Raw genomic sequence first — 23,494 nt, 5'->3', positions numbered from 1 at the left:
TTTGGTATAGTGACAGTATGGCTCATTATATAAAATGCTGAATAGCTATATGTAATGATATATTGGCTGCTTAAATGTGGGTTGTAGACGGTCTTTGGAACATGAACCTCTGAGAAAATAATGAAACTCTCAGCAAAAACCAATGAATAGGAATAAAAGATGCTGACACATAACAAAATAATCTATGAAACAATAGAAATGGTTATTCAAAAGTTGTGTATTACTATTATTGTCTTAATAATGCTATACAAGCATATTTCATATTATTCAGAATTTGCAGGTGTCCTGTTGGTTTCCAATTATCTCTGTTTTTAAAGTGACACTTTAAAAATAGTCTAAACATTGTCTTTTCACACATTAATCATAAAATTGTGTGTTTTCCCCAAAGGGACTCTGTGGAACCTGTCGTCCCAGGACTCTATTAAAATGGAGATTGTGGATAACGCTCTGCACGCTCTTTGTGACGAGGTCATGGTTCCCCATTCGGGCTGGGAGCGGACGACGAACGGCGCTGGAGGGGGCGAAGAAAACGGCAAGCCCAGAACTCCCGAGTGGGACACGGCGCTCACTAATACAGCAGGCTGTCTGAGGTATGAAGGAAGGAAAGGGAAGAACACAGATCAAAGCTGCCGCTAATGGAGGGGAGACCTGATCTATTCAGGAAAACAACAGGGAAGGAGTCTGGTTAAGCAGCTTGAGAGGACGAAGAAAGAAAGTTAACACAGCAGAGGACCTGGGTGTGTTTTTATAAAGTTGTGTAGAACATAGTTGGACTACAAAAATTTTACAAGCTTTCATTAATCTTGTTGAACGCTGCTGCTTCTGGTTCTATGAAGTATTAACAGAAGAGATGAGCTTAAATGAACTCCACACTTTTAAGATTTGTATAAGTAAGAAAAAAACAAAAACACAGAGTATCCTCGTTATTACACCTCACAATTATGAACTGCTTTGAGTTGGCCTGTTACTGACAATTCTTTCACAGCCCTGCTGCTTGTTAAATTTGGAAGCGGTCTGCCACAATGTTTAAATAAATCAGAGGAACGCGAAGAAAGGAATTTAAGTTGTTACAGGAAATGTCAGAGAACAGTGGGGCAATGGCCTGTACACTGTAAACAGTGTTAGCAGGCCAGTGGGTCTGTTATCAGTAGATTCTCTTCAACAGCTTGGTTAATTAGAGCTGTTCTGCTTCATGGGAGAAGTATGTAAATAACATTATCTTGAAGACTTTAAAGTTTTGGTGGTTGATGATTTGGGCTCGGCATCAAGTAGGATCAACATCATGTTGAACTTTGACTGTCTGCCTGATGCTCCAGCAGTGACGTGCGGTCAGGGGAGGCACCTCACCAGTCATCATGGAAAAATAAGATATAATGATAAAATAATTTATATGGCTATTTTCACCCTGTGGTTTGTACTATAAAGTACCAATTTTTCATTTAGCTTAACCACTTCTGATAATTTTTTCCTTCAAAATTGCTGAATTTTCACATCATTCCATTCAAATGCTCGGCAGTGCAGCTGAAAAACAGCAGAGAACAGAATCAAGGTTCAGGCAGTTCTCTTGCCTCATGGCAGGGAGCGCTCATGATCCCAGATATCGTGATTCCACAACTACAGAGTAAGATACAGTAACAGTGAGCTAGCCATGCAGTCAAGTGCAGCGATATATTTGTGGTGTTCCAGAATGAATCGAGTGAATTGGGGATGAAAATGAGAGATTGATAGTTCAACTTGTGGAATTTGTTCTTACTATAAGATGGATGTGAGAGGTATGGTTTGGATTACTGGCTGTAATTATCACTTTCAGGGTTTATTCCTTAGGGGATCTCGATTCCAAGATTTCCAAAAACCGTCATGCTTTCTGACAGGCTGAAAGCTCAAATAAATACAAATGAACAACTTTGCTTTAATTTATTCAACTTTTTCTGTGATTTGTGTGAACTTTCACTCTACAAAACAACTTTAGTGATATAGTTCTCAGTTGGCAGGTATTCCAACCCGGCTGTTAAAGTTCTTGAGCAGGAATGAAAACTGTTTGAAGCTGGTGCAAACAGCTGATGGCAGAAGGTTTATTTACTCAGCTTCTACATGTACATATCAGGAATTGTGCCAAGATGAACAGGTTAAGCAGCACAACACAGTACAAAACTATCAGCCATTGTTTATGTTGTCATCTGCCCGCGCAGGGATAGGATGAACCCTACAGCAGTGCGGTCTGTGCAAGACCACTTTGGCACCTGCAGATTTCTTCACACCTCTGCCTGGAATGTTACAGAAAAGTTCATTCTGAGGCCTCACTCTGAGACACTGGGTTAAACGGCAACATTTTTGATGCAATCCAGCCGCTCGTTTACGCGACACCAGCGATGAAAGTCTCTCACAATGGAACTTTTGAAATCATGTCTCAGAGTGAAACTTTTCCATAACATCACCAACGATGGTGCATCGTACTCCACAAGTGTGAAAGTGCACACGGACAGTATGCACAGTTGTTTGGTGTATTCTGTGCATCCACTGGCACATGATAATAAAAACAAACGAGGATAGAGCTGTGCTACCCTCTGTCCCTCCTGAACTTCCTGACTTGTAGGTATTCGTAGTTAGAGGGAATGTGTCCTGGTGTTGGACGTCTGTCACTGGGAAATACAACACTGAATGGCTGCAGTTTTCTAGTTTATCCTGCTTCCTTTATGTTCCTCTACTAGCTGTGTGTGTGTCCCTGACTAACTGAGTTAGTCTAGGACACACACAGTTCAAGTTTGAGCTTTAAGTAAGAATGAGTCAGAGAGGTAACCAGATCTTGTCAGAGTGTACTTTTCTTTGTGAAACTGCAGATTGAAAGGGAGTTTCATTCAAACAAGGTTGATGGGGGGAGGCGTGTTCAGACACAGCTGTAATTGTTGTCGGCTCATGTTGTGACCAAAACTGACTTTTTTTCTTTTTTTTTCTCCTTCATTAGGGCTTTTTATTTCTCAGTTGCCTCATTCTTCTTTTTTCGTGTCTGTTTTTAGGAATGTGAGTTCAGAGAGAATTGAGGCGAGGCGGAAGCTGAGAGAGTGCTCCGGTTTGGTCGATTCCCTCATGTACATCGTTCAGTCCCAGATTAACTGTAAAGAGCTCAACAATAAGGTTTGTGCAAGGTTGACTGGATTTTCAATCACTATGTTCAAAATTCTGCATTTAAAACTAATTGTGGATTCTACAACTTTTTTATATTTTTACACCTGCATCTTGTTCTCTGTACCTCCACAGTTGACTGAGAACTGCGTTTGTCTGCTGAGGAACTTGTCGTATCATGTGCACAAAGAAATACCGAACTTCGAGGCCTACGATGAGAGCAAACAAGCCAACTCGAGCCCCGCCCCCTCAGGCCAGAGGGCTGGGTGCTTCAGCTCCCGCAAGGGCAAAGGTCGGTGTCACAGAGCGACATGGAGTCATGTGTTGTGTGTGCTCATTCAGTTTCTGGGGCATTTAGGGTGATGTCACTGACTACACATTCTGACTCAACTGATACCAACACACACGCCTCAACAAACAAAACTACTTGATGTTTGAGGAATGTCAACAATCTCTTCTCATCCTCTGTGGTCGCTGCTGGTTTTTCATTGAGAGCATTGATTTATTTCAGCTGCTTGTTTCTTTTTGTTGGAACACAGGCTGATTCTTTATCGTATCTGTATTCATGTTGACTGAGTTCATTCAGAAAGGGAGTTTTTTAAATTAGTTTTAAAAAAACATTTTTTTTTTAGTTTTTTAACTAAGACATTTTTAGTTAAAAAACTAAAGCACTTGTTTACTTTTTGATTAACAATCAATAATTCTAAATTTCTCTCTTTATTTGAGAGTAAAAGTTATTTTTGTTTAAAACCTCTGCTGATAGAAACTTTACATTTCATGGTCATCTAACAGCACATGCAGAAACAAACTGCGTTTAATACACATCTTGTTTCCACTGGGGAGTTAGTTAAAGGGTCGGGCTGCTGTTAGTTTGCTTTCTCTGAGCTAGTTGTTTGTTTTCTTTTACTAAGATAAATCTGTTGGTAATTAAAAAAAAGGACATATCTGCTTTTATTAACAGATAACATTCATTTAACCAGATACGATGATTGAGAACAAATTCTCATTTTCAACCATAACTTGTTTAGAAAACATTAAAATGCCATACAACAAAATGTTTTACAGAAGAATGTCATAGCAGAAAAAATTCTGAAAATACACCCAGATTTATCACCTGGAGTGATAGAGCGAGATCATAAAAAGTTACTTTTTCAATCCCTTTAAACATTTGGATTGTTGCGCATGTCATCTGTGTTGGTCGTCAGGATGTGAACACATGTTATTTGGGTGGCGGAGTAATGGCTGCTTTCCCTTTTAACGCTTTCTCTCCTTCATTTTTTTTTCTGCCACTCTTTTCTTATCTTTTTCTCTTCTCCGTTCCTCTTTCCCCCATCTGGGTCGGCTACAGATGAGTGGTTTTCCAAAGGTAAGCTTTCTTTACCTCTGTGTAACGACACTTAGCTTCCGCTGCGTGATCTCGTCTGATCGAGATCACACAGTCTGGGTTGTTGAAACTAACAAGCACGCCCGCTCTTCATTGTGGTTGTCCTGCACCGTAACCCTAAGTTAAGAACTTGCATCTTGGTTTAACTTTTCTTTTTGGCTAGTGTGTTTGCAGACGTCAAAATTAGTAGAAATGCAACAGCAGTAGAAATTGCATTAGAAACGTATCCTATTTAGATGTAGCACACACTTGTTTCCATTCCTTTTTTTTTTTAAATGTAATGTTGAGGGTCTGCTGTTTCTAGGAAGGAGAGATGAGGAAGCACCTGAAGAAAGAATAAGTATCCCACCGAGGGCCACGCCTGCTAAAGGTAAGCATAGACTGGGAGGCGATGTTTGACTGCGTCACATAAATCTCCTCTCCATTTTTCTCTGCTCACCTCCTGTTACATGCTTCCTCTCTCCTTCCTGTGTCCATTCATCCCGCAGGCTATGAGCTGCTGTTCCAGCCAGAGGTGGTCCGCATCTACACATCGCTGCTAAAGGAGAGCCACAACCCCGTCGTGCTGGAAGCTTCAGCTGGAGCCATTCAGAACCTCTGTGCTGGAAAATGGACTGTAAGAGCCACCTTAAATCATCATCCCTTTCTGTTTCACCAGAACTCCCGGTGGGGCTGCAAAAGCTTCCACATTTCTATCTTTTTTTTTTTTTCCCCACCATCACAGTCTTCCCACCTCTCCTCCTGAGCTTTCAGGTGTTGATCAGTGAAGATGCTTTTGAACCAAGTGACTCAGAACGTTTTGTCCTTGAAATGTAATTGCCTGTAACAATTTGTGTTACCCTTATCAGCAGCAGTGTAACAATGAATCATCCTCATAAGTTGTTTGTATTTTTCCTCCAAGCTGCTAGATGTTCCTGTAGTTTTGGGAAAAGGTTTTGATCACCATTTTAAGGCTTGGAAGTTGTCTCTTTTTTCATTTTTCAGTTGCTTTTCACATGTTTTTAATGCTTATCAAACAAAACATGTTTTGTTGAATAAGCCTCTTAAATATAACTCATGAATCAATCAGGTATTAAAGGCTCCTGAATTCAAATTTATTCATGGCTTTTGTCACCAAAAACTCTTAACAGTCTAAATGTATTTCGTTGAATGAGATGTGGATACTTTTGTTTTTGTTCTTCAGGTGTGCACTTTACTAATTTTATCCAAGCAATCCTCTGCAAAATTACCAACTTTGTATAGAAAATGTGTGAAGGAGAAATTTAAGAAAACTTTCTGAAAAACTTTCAGAAAGCTGCAGAACAAATGACAAGAAAATCTAATTAAAAGTTTAGAGAAAGAAAAAAATTTCCTGAAAACTTTTCTGTTTTGTGACCACTGTGTTTTAGTGTGATTGTCTGCAAATGCAATGTGGTTAAAAAGAACCTATTGTGGATTTAGTTGTACCAGTAAACAAAAATTGCTTCTCCTTCTAATTGGAAATGTTCCTTTTTGGTTTTGGTTTTTTTCACCAAACCTCAATGTTTTGTCAGCATCATTACTAAAACACTTGACTGCTGATGCTTATTTCAAATATTGGTCATTTGTAAGTTTTCAGAATAGGCATAACTTGCAGTTTACTGAAAACGCTCTATGCTCCTGTCTGTTTAGTACGGACGATACATCCGTGCGTTGATGCGTGAAGAGAAAGGCTTGGTCGTGGTGAGCGAGCTGCTGGATAAAAGCAATGACAGAGTCGTCCGTGCCATGTCCGGAGCGATCCGTAACCTGGCTATAGATCCGCAAAACAAGAAACTGCTCGGTGAGGCATCAAAAGGCATTTCCAGCCAAATAGACTCTGGGTTTCTAGGGATGGGTTGGATTGGCGCTGGCGTTTGTGTCAAAGAGTGTTTAACGTTTGTTCACCTCTGCCTGTTGGCAGGTAAACATGCGATACCCTTCCTCGTGGGAGACTTGCCTGGTGGTGGGCAGAATCAACCGAATAAAGGGCTGACAGAAGAGACGGTGGTGTCCATACTGAGCACACTCCATGAGCTGCTGGGATCCGACGTGGAAGCTGCAAAACTCTTGAGGGCCTCACAAGGAATTGAGAGACTCGTGCTCACCAACAAGGACGGGTAAGGGTGGAGTCGGATGAGAATTAATTGTTTAATCAGGGTGAACATGCATCCTGAAAAAGTTTTAAATTAATGGATCTAAAATTAAGGCCTTAAAATGTCTTAAATTTATTGGGGGGGTGAAGAGCTTGCCTTAGCTATGTTATCAAAGGGCTTAAATTTTGTTGCTGCAGGACTATTTAATCTCAGATATTTTATGTAGTTTAATTTTTTTTTCACAGTACTTTACCGTTACTCAAAACTTGAGAACTGAGTTTGGAGTTGTTGTGTGCAGACATCTTCAGTTGCTGCTACCGGGAACTAGCTGCAAATGTACCCTGCAACAGTAAAGCTGGTTTAATATAGATCAGAATTTATTGCCCTGCTGAGGTTGCTTGCTTGCTTTTTCTCTTTTTATAACATCCAGCATTCTTTTTTCATTTGGGAAACAGTAACCGCTCAGACCGGGAGGTGCGTGGAGCTGGGCTGGTGCTGCAGAGTGTGTGGGCCCACAAAGAGCTCCGTCGGACTCTGGAGAAGGACGGCTGGAGAAAGACCGACTTTATGGTCAACTTAAATGCCCCCAAACCCGATGACAACAAGCTGAATGGCAGACATGACGACAGCACTTTGCCTCTCATTGACAAAGGTTGGGAAAATGTCAATGTTTCCGTCACGGTTTCACTATATGTACACATCAGAAACACAAACTCCCCACTCACCAGCTCATACAGCTGCCTGCATTTCTATTTAGAAGGATTCAACTAACATGATTTATTTTTCATGTTGTGTGGTTTTGAATTAAGAGTTACAGTTTTTTTTTTAATAAAAAATAACTAGTTCAAGGCTTTGAAGACGTTTGCTGGTTTTGTAAGCCAAAGAATCCAAGGAGCTCAGAAGCTTTGGAAACCTTGTAGCCTTGAGGCATGAAGCGAATCTGGACCTACCCAGTAATGGGCTGTTTCTCTGTGACTGTAAACATTAGGTCGACCTTGATGGCTGTTTTTTAACCTGACATTTAGAAAATAAAGCTGTTCACTCAGTTTTAATGTTTTGCTTTCATACAGGTGGGAGAAGAGACGAAGAAATGATTCCATTAAATGAGTTTGGACCAGGCAAGTGCAGAAAACATTTACATACATCTACAGCTCATAACAGTGTAGAAGACACTTTATAGTCATGGAACATAGTGGAAACGCAGAAATGAGGAAATGCTTTCATATAGATAATCGGTGAATGTGTGAGAAGATGGTGAATAAGAGGTGAATTGCAAGTATAATTGTTGATGCCTGTTACTTTATTACATTCCTGAGCAAGGTGGTGTTTTTTTTTCAATTTCTTTTCAAAATATTTTTAGTCTTAGCCACTCAGAAAGTGGAGCAGACTTGTCTAAAACCCAAACATAATGGCTACTCTGAAATAAACTTTCCATTGAGCCAAGCTTTAGGAAATGTTTTTCAATTGGAGCTGTAAAATATCTAAGCATTAGCTCAATTGAGGCAGGAAACGAATGGGAGATTGCGTTCTAAGTTTTGAAATTGACAAAGGCTAAAATATTAAACACCAATCCTACTGTACTGTCCTATTTGTTTCCACTGTAAGGATAATGGCTTTTTTTTGTCTTGTGGCTTATGTGGAAAATCTATTTCCTTGCCATAATACAAAGTATCGTACTTGATGAAGACAGCAGTCAGAGTGAGCTCCTGGTATCTGAAAAAACCCCTCTGAGATGTAACAAGTTCTGGGGGATGTTTTGAGTACAGCTACTGTACTCAAGATTATAGATGACAACACAAATATTTAGTTAAGATGGCAAATTAAGTAACTAATTTCATGGCAATTAGGTCCTGAAAACCTGGCTTGTTTTTTTTATTATTATTTTAAACAGAGCTCACTCTTCTTGCCTTTTATTGCATGTAATACACACTTTACTCATTACTACTCAGTAGAAAAAAGTTGTTTTTCTTGTCAATAATACAAAGATCCTGCAAACTGATTTTATGTAGATTAAAGTTAGTCATATTCAGTTAAAACTGTACATTTACATGCTCTGTATTTACAAAAAAACAACAACATTAAATTAACTCACACTTTTTCTGTTTTTGGTCAGTGAGAATTCCCAAAATTATTTCCAATTGCTAAATGCCAGAATGAAAAGAGTTTGGATCAAGATTTCTTTACTCTAATTCAATAGTTTAAATAAACTAATGTTGAAATTCCTTGAATAAATTTGGAAGATGGAGTCAGTCCTGGGGATTGAGGTAACTGGAGGGATTGTGTGGCTTTTACTGTCTAAGCAACATACAAATTAATCGATTTTTAGCAATAAATCAGAATTTTGGCCTTTGAAGATTTAATATTTGGAAAAAAATGTTTTTTGTCTTTTTTTAATGAAGATATTTGTACTAGAAACTAGACAAAAATATAGATTTTTAGGTGAGATTTTGTGTATTTGCAGTGCTGTTTGATTTGGGAACAGATGAAGTGAGTGTATGTGAGAGCAGGTGTTACAACCCTGACCCTGTTACATTGGTTTTGTCAGGAAAAATGGGCCAAAATTCCAGCAACCTGTGTTATCTATGTGTTGGGATAAAGAACACCTCAGTCATGTCACACAATTCAAAAGGGTTTCTACCAGATACTGAGCAAACCTGTGTAAATCCCTGAAGTTGAAAGCGTTTTTTTTTTTTTTTTTATCTCTAAAACAATCCACTTTTATTATGAAATTTATTTTGTAGTATAATTATTAGTAGTCCTAACTGAATGAAAACAGTACAAGCATATTTTTTCATCTGTACAGAACAAATGCAATGCATAGCTATTTTCAGCTGCACAGCCTCTCTCCTGGGTTCTGTGTCCATAGAAAACAGGAAGATTTTACTGCGTTGTATCATAGATGTCTGTGCCACAGGATCTTAAAGACATCTGCTTCCCCCTGCCCCCACAGACGCCTACTCCACACTGGACCAGAGAGGCAGAAAGAACACGCTGGATAAAACACTCGACGCTGCTGACCAAGTTTCAGTACAGGTAGACGCTGATCCCAGGGGAACCCACTTCTACAACGTTGCATGACTGCAGCCTCGGTTAAAACTATAGCTACCTTCTCGCTGAAAAAGAAAACTTCTGGAAAACACTTCCAACACCTTCTTTCCTGACCCCAGTTATTAAGAAACACATTTTCATCTGGATTTATCTGTAAATTGGGGTTTAGGACTGTTGGTCAATAAAAGCCCAGTCACAGCGCTTCTTCAGCCGCTTCAGCACCTCTGTGAAATATTTCCACTTACGTTGTATCTGTTCAGGCAGAATTCCCATAAAGCTGGGAAAACTACAAGTCAATTGCTTTTCTCGTTTAAAAGGTCGGAAATTCATGGATGTGATTAGATCATGCGCAACACACACAGAATGTGAGCTCCGGGAATGTTGTGGTGCGAACGTTCTCACACCACAGACGGCATGTTGAAGCACGTCCTATAAGAGCAAAGTGCTCAATCTCTATCTCCAACGTTATCTCCCATGTGTCTCCCTGAAACCTGAACTAACATCGCCACTAACATTTTATTTATTTTTTTTATCTCATCCTTTGTTTCCCTCTAACTACATCTTCTGAACTTTTTGTGTCCACTCACACTCAACTCATTGTTTTTTCTTTTGTTCACTGTTCTCTTCGTGTGGTCCCACCTCTGGGCTTCTCTTCCTGTCTTTTCATAATCTGTCACACTATCTCTTCATATTTTGTCTCTTCTCTCAGGGAGAGATGTATGGGGAAAGGCAGGCTTCCTTGCCTCTGTTGGATTCTTACGATGGTTAGGCTACATCCACTGTCACACTGCATGTCAGAGCATGGTATGTGTCCCACCAGCTTCCCTGCTCGACTCATCGCATGGCCTAATATTGTAGAAGTGTGTAAAAGTACCTTGCAAAAAAAAAAAACATACCCCTTGATATTGACGTTTTGTCATTTTACAGTCAGAAACTTCTCTGTATTTCACTGGAATTTTGATCAACACATGATAGTTCATAGGAAAATTAATTAAATTCATAATGTATAGATAGGGAAAAAAAAAACAAAAATATGACACAAATACAGATCAACAGCAGAGGTAAGAAACTCTACTTGGCAAGCTTTGGAAAAAATTTTATTTTAGCTTTTGCCAAACCTGAAAAAGTTTTGCTTCAGTAAGCAAAGACAAAAATATTTCCTGGGAAATGAATGGCTTTTTACTTTTACCTAAATATAAATGGAAACTTTTTTTCTTTCATCAGGAATTGAGATGTATTCAATTGATTAATAATTCTCTTTTTTTTATCATTATCTTACTGTTGGGTTTCAAAGTTGATCTAAGGTTTATGTATCAGATTTAGTTTAGATCTGGACTTAATATATGTTTGAACTGATGAAAGTTTCTCCCGTGATTAAAAAAACAACAACAGTGCACTGAGTTTAAAAACTCGATGCTTGAAAACTGCAATGAAGGGGGGACAAAATAAGAAAATTTTGGAATATTTTAAAGGGGAATTGATTAACAAAACCTTCTAATAATAATAAAGTGTCAGCACCACCAAGCAGTGGGGTGATTATTTTTTTGGAGGGTTAAAAAAACTTTGGAAGTATCTTGCGGCTGGGTTTTTTTAGGGGTTGTAGAGTAAAAAGGTTCCTAAATGCAAATGTCTGGCACACTTCTATTTTATTAGTGATAAAACAGCTGAGAAACATTTGTCCCCTTCTTTTATTTCCACTTTAGAATTTATATACCAATTTGTGTTGTCTGCTGTGTAAAATCTCAAAATAGACCCCATGAGGTTTGTGGCTGTAACATGTAAAATATTCCAGGACTTTTGCAAGGCACTGCAAAAGCATCCATCGTTTTCATTGAGCTCTCATTATATTGTATTTAAACCGTTGTTTTGCCCCCTCTGCTGGTGGAAGCTGTTATTTCTCTTATCTTGATGTTTTGCTTTTCTTTTTCCTCACAGTTTTTGTTTTAAGATGTGATGACATTGCTTCTCACAGCTACTTCTTGTGAATCTTGTGTTATTTTTCTGAGTGTGAATTTGAAGCATGAGCGCCTTTGATAACTCGTTTCACACAATCAGCTCCCAACACTCTGATTTTCTGTTGTTTTTCAGAAGAACTGATTGTGTGCATCGCAAGACGACAGCCTCCTCCAACTTACTGCCCCTGCTGAACTGACAACGGGGGCGACCACTACACTACCGCCAGGATTTAACTCCAACATGTACACTCACTCCTTTCTGTCGCAGCTTCTTCTCCTTCTTCTCCTCCTTCTTCTTCTCTCTCTGTTACATTCCTCTATTACAGCGGACGAATGAATGAAACCACAGGAAGTGATGTGGATCTAAAGCGCTGCCTGTGGACAAGGGATCATGACTCTATAACCACTCTGTGCTTTGTGATTCAGTAACCACTAAGTTTGAGTTTGTGGCTTATGATTCTACATCTCCATGAACAGCATTATAGAACAACCTACCAGGAAGACACTAAAAGGCCTGATTTGACACTTTTTAATGGAAATGATCAGACTGGAATACTTTGTGGGGAAGTTTTACATTCATGATGACGACACTATTTTGACGAAATCAAGGGAATGTTTTTTTTTTTTCTGGCTAAACACTACAAAATTCTCTGAGAATCATTGTTTCTGTCTTATTAGATCTGTTTAAAGCTTCTGCCTCTTGTTGCTGTAGTGGTTGATCCTCTACTTGCATTGCTCTGAACTGCTACTTGTATACACGCTCTGTACTTGTGCCAAAATGTTGAGGCAGAGTTCAAAATCTTGTTTTTCTTTCAGTCGCTGCACTGACAAATGTCTTGTGCTTTATTTGACGTGCCGCCTGTGTTTCAAAGTTTGCATCGCTGATTTCTTTGGGGCCTCTCGACTTTGGTGAACGTCCATAAATATAAATCGGTGCAAGTGTCTGTAATACATATGTGTCAGCACAGAGGAATAAATGACAATACTTTTCCTCTGGCTTGTTGGAACAGACAGAAGACTGTATTTAAAGTGATCCTTCTTCCAAATAGTTTAATAATCCTGGAAAGTCTTGGGAGATGCCAAAGCATCCATCAAACTGGATCTGCTGGCCTTTATGAATGTGCAAGAGAACTGTTGCTAACAGTGAGCTAACTGGAGTGCCTCACATATTGGATGTATCCAACAAAGCCTGAAAAGACAAACGTTTTTCACTTTCTCCTATCGCTGCAGCGTATATGTTGGGAATACAGCGTGTTTTTTTTTTTAAAGCCTGTTCTGGAAGAATAAGTGAACTAATGCTTAAAATCTCCTCTTTGTATGGCATGAAATTCTCGATTTCTGTTTAATTTACTGCTTCAAAACACTATTTGGAAGGCAAATCCGTGTTGTGAGTTTTAGCCCACATTTGTTAGTGCCGAGTGAGATGTAGATATTGTCTGGATTGTTAAAAGAAGCACTATGGGGGGAAATGTATTTTGGTTGTTTTGTTTTGTTTTTTTGTTGTTGTTTTTTTTTTACTTTTCTATTCCAGGTGAAAAATGATTTTTTTTCCCTACACAGACAACTTGCCTTCAACCATAAACTTAATAAAGTTGGAGAACAACAAAGGATAATGTCAGAAAATCTGTAAGGAGGCATAGAACACAATTTGCTACTAGTTAAAATGGTGAATAGAATAAAAGCACATCTAAACTATATATATTCAAGAGAATATTTGTTAATTTTAATGGTTTTATGTATTTTCTTTTTATATTGATTTGGGAGCTCATTGTTTCGGGTGTGCTGGGTGAATGCATATGCAATCAGTTTTTATGTTTTGATTTGAAAAGAACTCAGTTTACGTCTTAATTAAATGCAAACCAACATTGCTGGATTAAAACAAACTTCCTACGCTGAACATTCTGATTGTGGATTACACCTTAATCTCTGCCTTGGCTCTTAAAAGTTGCACATTCTCATTTATGATTGAATTATGTAACTAGCAATAATGTTTTTAATAAAAAAGAAAGCTAGATATCTGCCTTGTCTATTGTTGTGATTGGGGTTTTTTGTAATGAAACAAGAATAATGTGCAAGTATAAGAAATCAAATGTCCTTTTTATGTGGATAAATCAACCACTGATTTGTTGTACAACATAAATCCGATGACTGAGACTCGCATACTAGTGGATTACTGCTTATTCATTACTTGTGACCCATCAAGACAAGGTGGGCTTTTTTTTATGAAGTATTTAAACTGAGCTGCTGGCAGAGGCATAATCAGTATATCCTGTTTAGAAGTAGTTGATCTGATCGTTGTGGTCCTGGTGTCATGATAGGAAAAAAACAAAAAACTTCTTCAGATACATTGTAATTATAGATGAGATTTTATCTTTAATTACTCACTTAAATAAAATAAAGCTGTAACCAAAGTCTAAATTGAAATTTAAGTGGGGGATGGAGTTCAAAATTAACCACAAACCTAAACTTTCACCACCTGCTCCCATCTGCAGCGCACATCAACAAATGTCTCTGAAAAGCATTTGAGTTCTTCATGGTTACTACTCTCTGTTCAGCTTTATGTCATAGATCATAGTACTGTGCTGTTAAAAGTGTATTTTGATTAGAAGTTCCAAGTTTTATTAAAAAAAAATTCCCTGTGGACTCTGGTTGCTTCTTTTTTTAAACTGATCTATGCGAGTCATTGAGACACAAAGTTCCGTAAACTGATAATATGGATCAGTCGTAATTAAAACTATGATGCGAGGAAAACATGATTCTAAAACTATTTCTAGTAGCAAGGAAGCTACTACCAGATTTGCGTTCATACTTGATCAAATATTTCATGCAGGTAGACCTTCATAATTGCTACATTACGCATGTTGATACTTAATATGTTGTGCCATATGCAGTGATATTTATTTTTAAATACTTATAAACCAGTACAAATATTTTTGCTTCAAAGAACTATTAACTTAAATTGACAACATTTCTATTATGTCCTAAGAGAACAGTTTTCCTCGTTTTGTCCCTCCTGTAGTTTGCCACCAGGTGGCGCTGCGGCGCGCAAAAGCGGTGACTCCTCTTCAGATTAAACAGCAAAACGACGAGTGAGAGAGAGAACTGCTGAACATTTATCGATTCTTTGTAATGTTCAGTTTAACGTAAGTTTCGCGTGAAAAGAAGATTAATTGCTCGTTAGACAAATGCTTGCGCTTCAGGAAAAGTAAAGGTGAGTATTTTTTTAAGCTAACCCCAGCTAGCAAATTTAGCAACGTGACATGCTAAGGTCAATAAGTTCAGGGTTTATTCAGCCGGGCTAGTCGTTGCTAGAAATGATTTCTGCGCATCTGTTTTAGATTTCTTGATCTGACGAAATACAGGAGCTAACAGTCAGCCTTAACGTTTTTTTTTTTTGTTTGTTTGTTTAATCAGTAAAGGTCCACAGACCTTAACTCCAGCGTGGGAAAACACGGACCTTACTCCACGTGTTCTGCTTTCAGACCCTTTAAGAAATTGAAAACTTTTAAGACGAATCAGAAATGTTCAGTCTGGATTTTTTTTAAAAAGAAGAAAAAAGAATGTATTATAGATTTCCAAATAGACTGCAGACTGCAAAATTTCGACCCGTCCCTAACAATTGGATTTTGCTGAAGCTAGCATCCAAGGGGGTTTCTGCTAAATTTAACTGGAACTGGATTATTTTAAAGACTTTGTCCATCCTACACCGTGTGTTTTACAGAATATGTGATGTCTATGAAATAATCCAATCTAAATTACTAATTACTTTTTTTGGTGTTCTGAAATGGTAAGTTATCAATAAGCAGCAAAGCAACCCCAGACCATGACACTGCCATCACCATGCTTGATGCTTAGGCCATAACAGTACAGATGTGAGATGGACCATTGGACTCTCTGCTTAGCAGTGATTTAGGCCTTGAGACTTTCTCATGGATTCTACCTAACCTTTACCTTACTGCTGGGTTAACCCTGAAAAGTGTAGACTGCAGTGCTTTGTTGCTCCTGAATGAGTTGTTAAAACCCTTCTGGCGTAACTTTGGTTGGTCGGCTGCTCCTGGTCCATCACCACCGTGGTTCCCTCGAGTCCCAAAGCCATAGAAATTGCTTTGTAGACTCTTTCAGACGGGTGGATGTCAATAACCTTTTAGACCGAGCCATATTTTTTCGTTTGAAGAGCTTTTCGCTTACGGCTTGACAATAAATCAATACAACATACTTCAATAAACACATGACCAATATCAATACATAATACATTTGATAGAGTATTCAATATCCAGAATATTCACTGAAGTCCAATCCAGAACCGCACAGCATTCTGGGAGATGTAAGCAGAGGAAAGGCTTTAACTGCTCAACCTCTCACTGTGAGCCAAGCAAGGTGAGTGGAATCAACTCACTCACTCTTTGGTCACCTAGCAACAACCTGTCGAGTAACAGCAGCAGTTTCAGGTTAAAAATAAATGTAAAGGTGTGGAGTAAAAACTGGAGATAAAACAGGAAAGGTCACGCCAGTATTTCAGATATTTAAATCAAAATACAATCAATAATTAATTATATAGACCAGGGGTGTCAAACTCCAGTCCTGCAGTTTTTTGAAGTGCCACAGCTACAATACACTTAGCTTAATTGATTACCTCGTTCTTGTGTAGATAAGTTCTCCAGCGCCTTGCTAATGACCTAATTATTCTATTCAGGTGTGGTGCAGCAGAGGCCACTGCCCTTCATCTAAAAGTTGAAGAGCAGTGATCCTCCAGGACTGGAGTTTGACATTTACTGATATCGACTGACATCATACGTTTCTATCATGATGAGTTTTCAGCCACATCGTCCAGCCCTGCTTTTCGCCAGCCTCATGTTGTCAGACAACATGAGGTTGTGTTTAAGTTTCTTGTTTCTATTTTATGTGTATAAGTTTGTTAATCGTATTTATTTGTTCCACAGATCCGGCAGTAACCAGCCCTTCGTGTGACTCATTGAACGTAGCCCCCAAAAATATGATTGATCACAGGTGATTAACGATGTAACCAAGAGACAGTTGTATTTCCTCACAGGGCTAGCTTTGACTGTAGAGCTTTTTGCCTTAAAGATAAACATTATTGAATTTTATGTTGACTCTTGTCTTAGACTATCATTAAGAGCATCTGAAATATGTTTTTTGGAATTGCTCCTCTTTATTGGTGCTTTTTGCTCCCAGGATCTTGTGAACATGCAGAGTTTCTGGTGGCCTGGCTATGAAATGCAGCTTCTTGAACAGCTGCAGACGCAACAAAACCGTGCCCAGTTCTGCGATACCCTGCTGCAAACTGAGGGTGAGGCCTCTACTAAAAGCTACATCAAGAAAACCCTGATAGTGTATCCCAAAAACTCAAGAAGTCCCTGTTAGTAACTCTCCAACTTGCCTCCACCAAGGTATCGCCATCCCAACTCACAGCTGTGTCCTGGCCGCCCTCAGCCCTTACCTGAGCCAGAGGCTGTCGGACTCTCCCTCTCCTCCGTTGGGGCAGAAGCGTCTGCTCCATCTGCAGGAGGTGACGGCCCACACCTTACTGAAGCTCGTTGGGCTCCTGTACTCTGGGAGGCTGGACGTTAAAAGCAGCAAGGAGCAGAACGAAGTTCTGGCCGCTGCCCACAAGTTTGGAATTTCCGACCTGGTGTTGGGATGCAGAGATGGGGAGTGGAAAAGCGTAGAGCTGCTGGAACGAGGGCAGAGGTTTCACACTGGAGAAGGCATGGGGATGGAAATGCAGGATGCACAGGTTGAGAAAAGTGGAAAGACGGAGAATTATTCTCTTGTTCAAAGGAAAAGCTTTTTATCTGTTGGGACTCAAACTGTAAACAATACTCTGATATCTGTGGCCAGTCCTGGTCCTCTTTCTGATCAAACTCCGCCTCCAACTGTAGAAACAGCAGTTTCTGCCTCACTGCTACCTCAAAACCTCGCCAAGATTTCACTCGCTCCTTACCTAACCGTCCACAACGAGCCAGAGTCTGCAGCTGGACAGTGCTCTGACTCCTCATCCTTCTCAGCTCCATCCAGGTACAAAGGAACGGTGCCATTGGTCGCCAACGACAATGCCAGTTCACCGACATCTCATGAAAAAAACATTTCCAAACAGTTGGTGGAAAGAGAGAGGATAGGACAAGAAGATGGACATGCGACTGTGGATGGAGGGAGTTGTGCTCAGCCAAGAGGAGGCTGCAGGGAAGCAATACGGGCAGAAGAAAAGGAGAAGAGCAACTCGCATCTTAGAAGAAGTGGAAAGAATCTGGACAGGATGAAAGAGGTAGAGCAGATGATGGACTCTGCACAGATTTCTGTCAAGGTAAGACCTGCACACTGCACTCACATGTTGACGCTGAACGATATTCAAGGGGAAACTATAATGTGGAAACATTTGGAAGTATATTAAAATCTACAAATTAAAGCCAATTTTAATGTATGTTTTGCATCCTGGAGTAACGCTTCCTGTATGCTGGCGAATCCTCTTCCCACTTTACAAAAATATATAGCGGAAAATTCAGAAGGTAACCTGGTAAAATGGAGACAGAAGTTATCAGAACTTTATTTGATATGTTTGTTTCATGGCTGCACATTGTAATGCTCAAAACAATGAACCCACAGGAATAGGAAGAACAGAGCTGTGGTTTTATTACATTATTTCAATAATCTTTGGCTCAGATGAAACTGAGGAGGAGGACTAAAGGAGAAGAGTGGGAGATTGTGGAACATGCAGATGAGACGGCATCGGTTCCTACCAACCCGAGTCAGGTAGATACACAGCATGTTCAGAAGTTAATCTGTTTTAGAACACAATCGATGAATTTTTTTTTTTGTTGCATTCAGTCTAGTTTGGAAGGTTTTCCAACATGAACAGGATGTTAAAGGTTGTTCAGCCAGCAGCATTCCCGTCAGTTCAAGTTCAGAGTTTTGACTACGCCACTTCAAATCGTGTTTTCAGAAAAACGTGTTTTCCATTTATAGTTGGACCGTCTGGTCTGCTTTAGGTCATTGTTCTGCTCTGAAACTCAGGTGTTCCTGAATGTAAGATTATGAATTACTAGCCTGAAATTTCTCAGTTTCAGGGTTTCCTGGTAGAGAGCAGAATTCATGATTCCATCTATTGTGAAAAGTAGCGTAATAGTCCATCACTCTACCGCCACCGTGTTTGACTGACAGTATGACAGTTTGTTAGCATACGGCAGATAAAACGGGACACATTAGAGTTTGTGAGTCTTAATGAGGCAATAAAAAAAGACTAAATAAAAGTAAATCCTTGAAAATATTCCTTATAGTTAATAGAAAACAGTAGTTTTTCTCCAGTGCAGACTCACATTGAAAATTATTAGATTTAAACTTAAAATATACACAAAAAAAAATGTGTTCCTAAAATCTGACTTGTCTGTTTCCATAGAGTTGCACCAACCAGAAACCCCCTCAATCTGCTCCTAAAGTTGTCCACACCCCTGCTAACTCTGTCCATCCTGTCCAGCCTGTCTTCACCTCCTCCCCCCAGCCTCCTAAACACGCCAACACCAGCTCGGACTCGGAGGCGCGCTCCAGCGGCTGGCTCTCTCTGAGCCGCAGCAGCGAGCTGGAGTCCGAGGGTCGCTCGCCGCTTCAGGGTCCCACGGAGGACTCTGATGAGAAGATAGACAAGTTGTTGGAGAACATCATAATGAGCATGAGCATGCTGCCGGACCTGGGCAGGAGCTGCAGGAAGACGCATGTGAACCACGACGACGTGCCGGCCTTTTGCCAGGTCCATGGTGCAGAGAACGGGGAGGGGCCGACTGCGCCGCTCTCTGACGTCTGCACAGAGGAGTGTGTTTTCTACCAGGACCTGGGGAGGCAGGGGAGCCACTCAGACACAGGTGGGTATTGTTTAACACTGCTCTATGAGCCAGTTGTTTTAGCTGATCAGTCGATTAATCATCAGAATACCTGATTGCCAAATGAATCATTAGTTGGATCCCTAATCAGAACATTTGATGTTTAAAAATGTCCTCTCTCTCCCTCTCCCCTGTTGATCTTTAACCCCTGATGATCTGGTTGTCTAGGGCTCCATTACTGTTTTGGAGCTCAGAACCAATCAGGCTACATAAACCCCCCAGCTGCACACACTGCTCTGCAGACAGTGCAACCGCAGGACTCAGAGTTCAGATCCTTTGGACCGATGGATGGGCTAAGCTGGACCGGAGGAGAGAGCTCCCCGTATCCCGTTTCGTGTTTCTCCAGCGGGCAGAAACTTCACGACTTGATACTGCAGCAGCCATTCTGCCAGGAAGACCAAAGCATCGAGTTTTTGTCTCTCTCGCATGAAAGCGACACGCAGTCAGTCGATGCGTTTTCCCTGCCAACCATGGAGGACTTGAGGCTGCCACAGTGTCTTTCCCCGTTAGTGCCCCCTGCAGGTCACCAACAGCCCGACCCCAGCGTCTCGGGCCGGATGGAAAATGATGTTCAAAGTCTGCCCTGGCTCACAAAGAACGCCTGCATGCTGACATTTCCACTCAACGCCATCACAGCAGGTAAAACTGAGCTGCTGGAAACCGACTGCAACACAGAGCAGTCGCAAAGCTTCAGGAAGCTCACGCTGAAAAACGAAGGACAGGCAAGCCCTGCGAAGAGTGTGGGACAGAGAGAAATAAAACTCAAACAAGAGAGAAAACCTGACGCCATGAAGAGGAAGAAAAGCAAACATGATGCTGCAGAAGACGTGGTACCGTCCAAGAGGAAAAAAAGACGGCGACCAGATTCTTGGAGAGAGTTGGCTGAAGTTTCATCCCTGGACCCAGAAGTTAAAAATGCAGCAACAGCAGTTTGTTCTGTGAGTTTGTCATGTAACAACATCCTGATGAAGCAGAAAGAAATTGGCATCAGCCCCCTAAACAAACCCCCGTCAGGAACAACAGCCACCGGCAACGAGAAATCCAGAGAACCCAGAACGCATGGTACCAAACAACCGCGGATCAGAACCAGGGGCTTCATGAAGCAGTCTGAGCGCGACACGAGCAACGCCGTCTCAGATAAATGCTGCGTTTTGATCCCGGTGATCCGCCGGGCCGTCGTGGTGCACAAACAAGATCCAGGTGGGAACAAGAGGAGACGTGGGAGACCGCCGAAAATAAAACTTGAGAATTTTCAAGAAGATGCCGGCGCATTCGTTGAGCTCACGGGTCACATTGAGACCAGCGAGGAAATGTCAGAGAAGCAGTCGCCAATGGAAGACATAAAGTGTGGAAAACTGATGAGCAGCGAGGAAGAGGCGAGGCAGCTGAAGACCACTACTAGTGATGAGAGCTCTGGAAAGAACAAAACTGATAACATGAAAAGTGGTGAACCACAGAAGCATTCGTGGATGGTGACTCTGAAGGAGTTCCAAAAACTGATTAATCGCAAACACTCCAAAACAAGGAAAGGCACTGAAGTCCAAGACAGAAACAAACCTGCAGATGTCGGAGACTTAGAGAAGCACGCTGAAATAGACAAGAGTGGCGCCTCAGAGACTCACCGCCGGGAGCTTTTTGATGCTACAGTTGATGAAAATCACAACCAGCTTCCCAACCTACTGGCAGCTGCGTGGAGCCTTCAGGATGTGACGAGCAACTCAGAGGCCAGGAAGAGCTGCGGTTCAGGCGAGGAGGACAAACCGGCTTCTTCCTGCGACGTCCTCGAAGAGGAGAAACGGTTTTCTACAAGTCTTGATGAAGGTATGAAGAGGTTTGATTTTCATCAGTATTTTTGATTTGATTTAGCTTTTAAAACCTCACTGACTGTCAATGCATCCCAGTCTGTGTTGCCACCGAAAGACTGAAATATAATTAAGAAGCTGAAAGGTCTTGCACCTCTGGAACTTCTCAGCATTTCCTCGTGCTACAACCACAAACTCCAACGTAATCGCATGTGGTACAGGAATATAAAGCAACACATGTATGTTTAGTGATAAATGATACGGGGTTTTCATTTTATTTTTGAAGTGATCTGAAAAACGAGGTGAACATTGGTAGTCGGCTCTCTTCAGCTCTGTCTCTGCCATCTTTCTTAGGGTCTGAGATGTTTCCTGTTCTTTGCAAAACAACTGAAGCTCAGTCAGATCGAACGGAGAGCAACTGTGGGCATCAGTTGTCAAGTCTTTCCACAGATTCTCAGCTGGACTTTGACTAGGCCATTCTAACATTCCAATAAGCTTTGATCTAAAAAGTCCAGTTGTAGCGTTTGGCTGTCGTGCTGCTGGAAGGTGGACCTCATCAGTCTCCAATCTTTGGGAGCTGCTAGCAGGTTTTCAACAGTTTTCTTTTTGACTTCTTGTTCTCCGACTGATGCTCTCTGCCAGTTTCGCGCCAATCTCGTCCCATTTTTTTGAGTCCCTTTGTTTTCATTGCTCTGCAGCTTCATTAGTGATTTTGATTACTCCTTGGAGGCCTTTGGGTAACAACGGTATTTATACATAGTAAATAAATCACAAATTGAGTCCCATAAGTGGACTCAATTTACCGATTTGGTTACTTGTGAAGGAAATTGCTTCTACTGGATTTTATTTGGTGTTGTCAGGGTGAATGGGGCTGAGTAAACGGGCGCCACACTTTAAAGCATTTTAATCAGAGAAATTGTTTGCTTCTATTTCATAATCACACACCATTTTATTTTGGTCTGTCACCTAAAATTGTAATAATACACATTGAAGCTTTTACTTGTAGGGGGTGCAATCAATACGATGGAGATTAAATGATACGGTTGTTCAGATACAACAAGTTCACTAAGGACACCGATAATGCAGTATTTGCCGATACTGCATTATCATCACAAATCATGTATACTTTTATTACTTATTTTTAGTCTAAACAACATTTTTCCAGAGGTAAATTCAGAAAGAAAACTTAAAAGAAACCATTAGAAGTGTAAAGAGGCTCTTTATCTGTTCAGGAAGCTCACTCAACTAGAACATTGTTGTTTTCAGACACTCCTTCCATCCACCGAGCTTATCAGGTTTTAACACATTCTCTGTTGTTGAACATTTGTGAAAAGGTGAAAAATATCGGTGTGACAAAGTGCGGTCTTCTAAATGGATGTCAAATGTCACATAATTAATCTTAATGGGCATACGGAGAGCTGTGTATCTTTCCATATTGAAACAAAAACTCATTTGTCGACGTAGGAACCAACTTTTCACACACTCTCGGACATTTTCAGTGTGCTCTGTTTTGCCCTATTTCTACTGCATGTAAAGAGTGACGTCGCAAAAAAGAAAGCCGTTGGAACATACCTAATACTATTTGTGTCTCCAGGTGCAGATGGCGGCAGCACTCCATCTGGCTGCAACGGGAAAGAGGAGGACGAAGAGGTGGACGTCATACTTTACTCTCCCGACAAATTTTCAACCAGAGAGTTGGGAGAAAGGGTGGTCGTCATTCCAGATGATGATGAGGAGGACGAGGATGTTATCGAAGTAGACGTCATAGGAGATGGAGAATAATGCTTAGTTATGTTTTGTTTTTGTTTGGTTTTTTTACCATGTTTGTTCAGCACTTTTAATAGTTACACATTTTTATATTATTTTTGAAGTTCATTCGTTTCTGTCTGGCAGATGCTTATTTTTATTGAATCAGAATTTAGTTTTCCACCAGATTTAGTTAAGAATGTACAGTTCGAGTGGAGGATGTTTACATTTCTGTATTAACAAGCAGGAGGAAAGTTCTCACTGTTGTTTATGATTTTCAGATAAATTTGACTAATTTCTGTGAAAAAAAATAGAAGCTATTAAGTTTAAAACATTCTTATTGTGTAAAATATGTTATGTTAATTAAAACGTTGTCTTTTCACGGCTGGCTTTTGCCTTCACTTCCTCGGCGGGTAGAGACAACGCCTCTAGGGGGCGCACTGTTTTTGGGAGCCCT

General features: G+C 40.5%; 2 protein-coding genes across 10 annotated transcripts in view; both read left to right on the top strand.

Annotated features, from left to right (window-relative positions):
• The window catches only part of ctnnd1 (catenin (cadherin-associated protein), delta 1), a 31,681-nt gene extending 18,067 nt beyond the window's left edge, over positions 1 to 13,614 (top strand). For 4 of the 9 annotated variants that reach the window (XM_055041263.1, XM_055041256.1, XM_055041264.1 and 1 more), the window contains 13 exons: positions 389 to 590; positions 3,015 to 3,132; positions 3,256 to 3,412; positions 4,469 to 4,486; positions 4,809 to 4,874; positions 4,993 to 5,120; positions 6,155 to 6,305; positions 6,426 to 6,621; positions 7,053 to 7,249; positions 7,668 to 7,715; positions 9,548 to 9,630; positions 10,355 to 10,409; positions 11,734 to 13,614. In XM_055041263.1, coding sequence (XP_054897238.1) covers positions 389 to 590; positions 3,015 to 3,132; positions 3,256 to 3,412; positions 4,469 to 4,486; positions 4,809 to 4,874; positions 4,993 to 5,120; positions 6,155 to 6,305; positions 6,426 to 6,621; positions 7,053 to 7,249; positions 7,668 to 7,715; positions 9,548 to 9,630; positions 10,355 to 10,409; positions 11,734 to 11,792 — 1,478 coding nt within the window. In that variant the 3' untranslated portion in view covers positions 11,793 to 13,614. Of the gene's footprint in view, positions 1 to 388; positions 591 to 3,014; positions 3,133 to 3,255; positions 3,413 to 4,468; positions 4,487 to 4,808; positions 4,875 to 4,992; positions 5,121 to 6,154; positions 6,306 to 6,425; positions 6,622 to 7,052; positions 7,250 to 7,667; positions 7,716 to 9,547; positions 9,631 to 10,354; positions 10,450 to 11,733 lie in introns of all 9 variants that reach the window. The other 5 variants (XM_055041258.1, XM_055041261.1, XM_055041260.1 and 2 more) reach the window with 5 other exon arrangements.
• Positions 13,615 to 14,697: 1,083 nt separating this feature from the next.
• LOC129367046 (uncharacterized) lies at positions 14,698 to 23,342 on the top strand. Its single transcript, XM_055041253.1, has 8 exons — positions 14,698 to 14,811; positions 16,541 to 16,607; positions 16,794 to 16,908; positions 17,009 to 17,922; positions 18,279 to 18,368; positions 19,012 to 19,471; positions 19,658 to 21,310; positions 22,886 to 23,342. Exons 3-8 carry the CDS (start codon positions 16,806 to 16,808, stop codon positions 23,071 to 23,073), a joined length of 3,408 nt encoding a protein of 1,135 aa, XP_054897228.1. The 5' UTR covers positions 14,698 to 14,811; positions 16,541 to 16,607; positions 16,794 to 16,805; the 3' UTR covers positions 23,074 to 23,342.
• The last annotated feature ends 152 nt before the right edge of the window (positions 23,343 to 23,494 follow it).

The sequence above is a fragment of the Poeciliopsis prolifica genome, unplaced genomic scaffold, assembly GCF_027474105.1.
Source record: "Poeciliopsis prolifica strain line A6 unplaced genomic scaffold, Auburn_PproV2 SCAFFOLD016, whole genome shotgun sequence".
NCBI lineage: Eukaryota > Metazoa > Chordata > Actinopteri > Cyprinodontiformes > Poeciliidae > Poeciliopsis > Poeciliopsis prolifica.
This window is presented reverse-complemented; position numbering and strand designations above follow the sequence as displayed.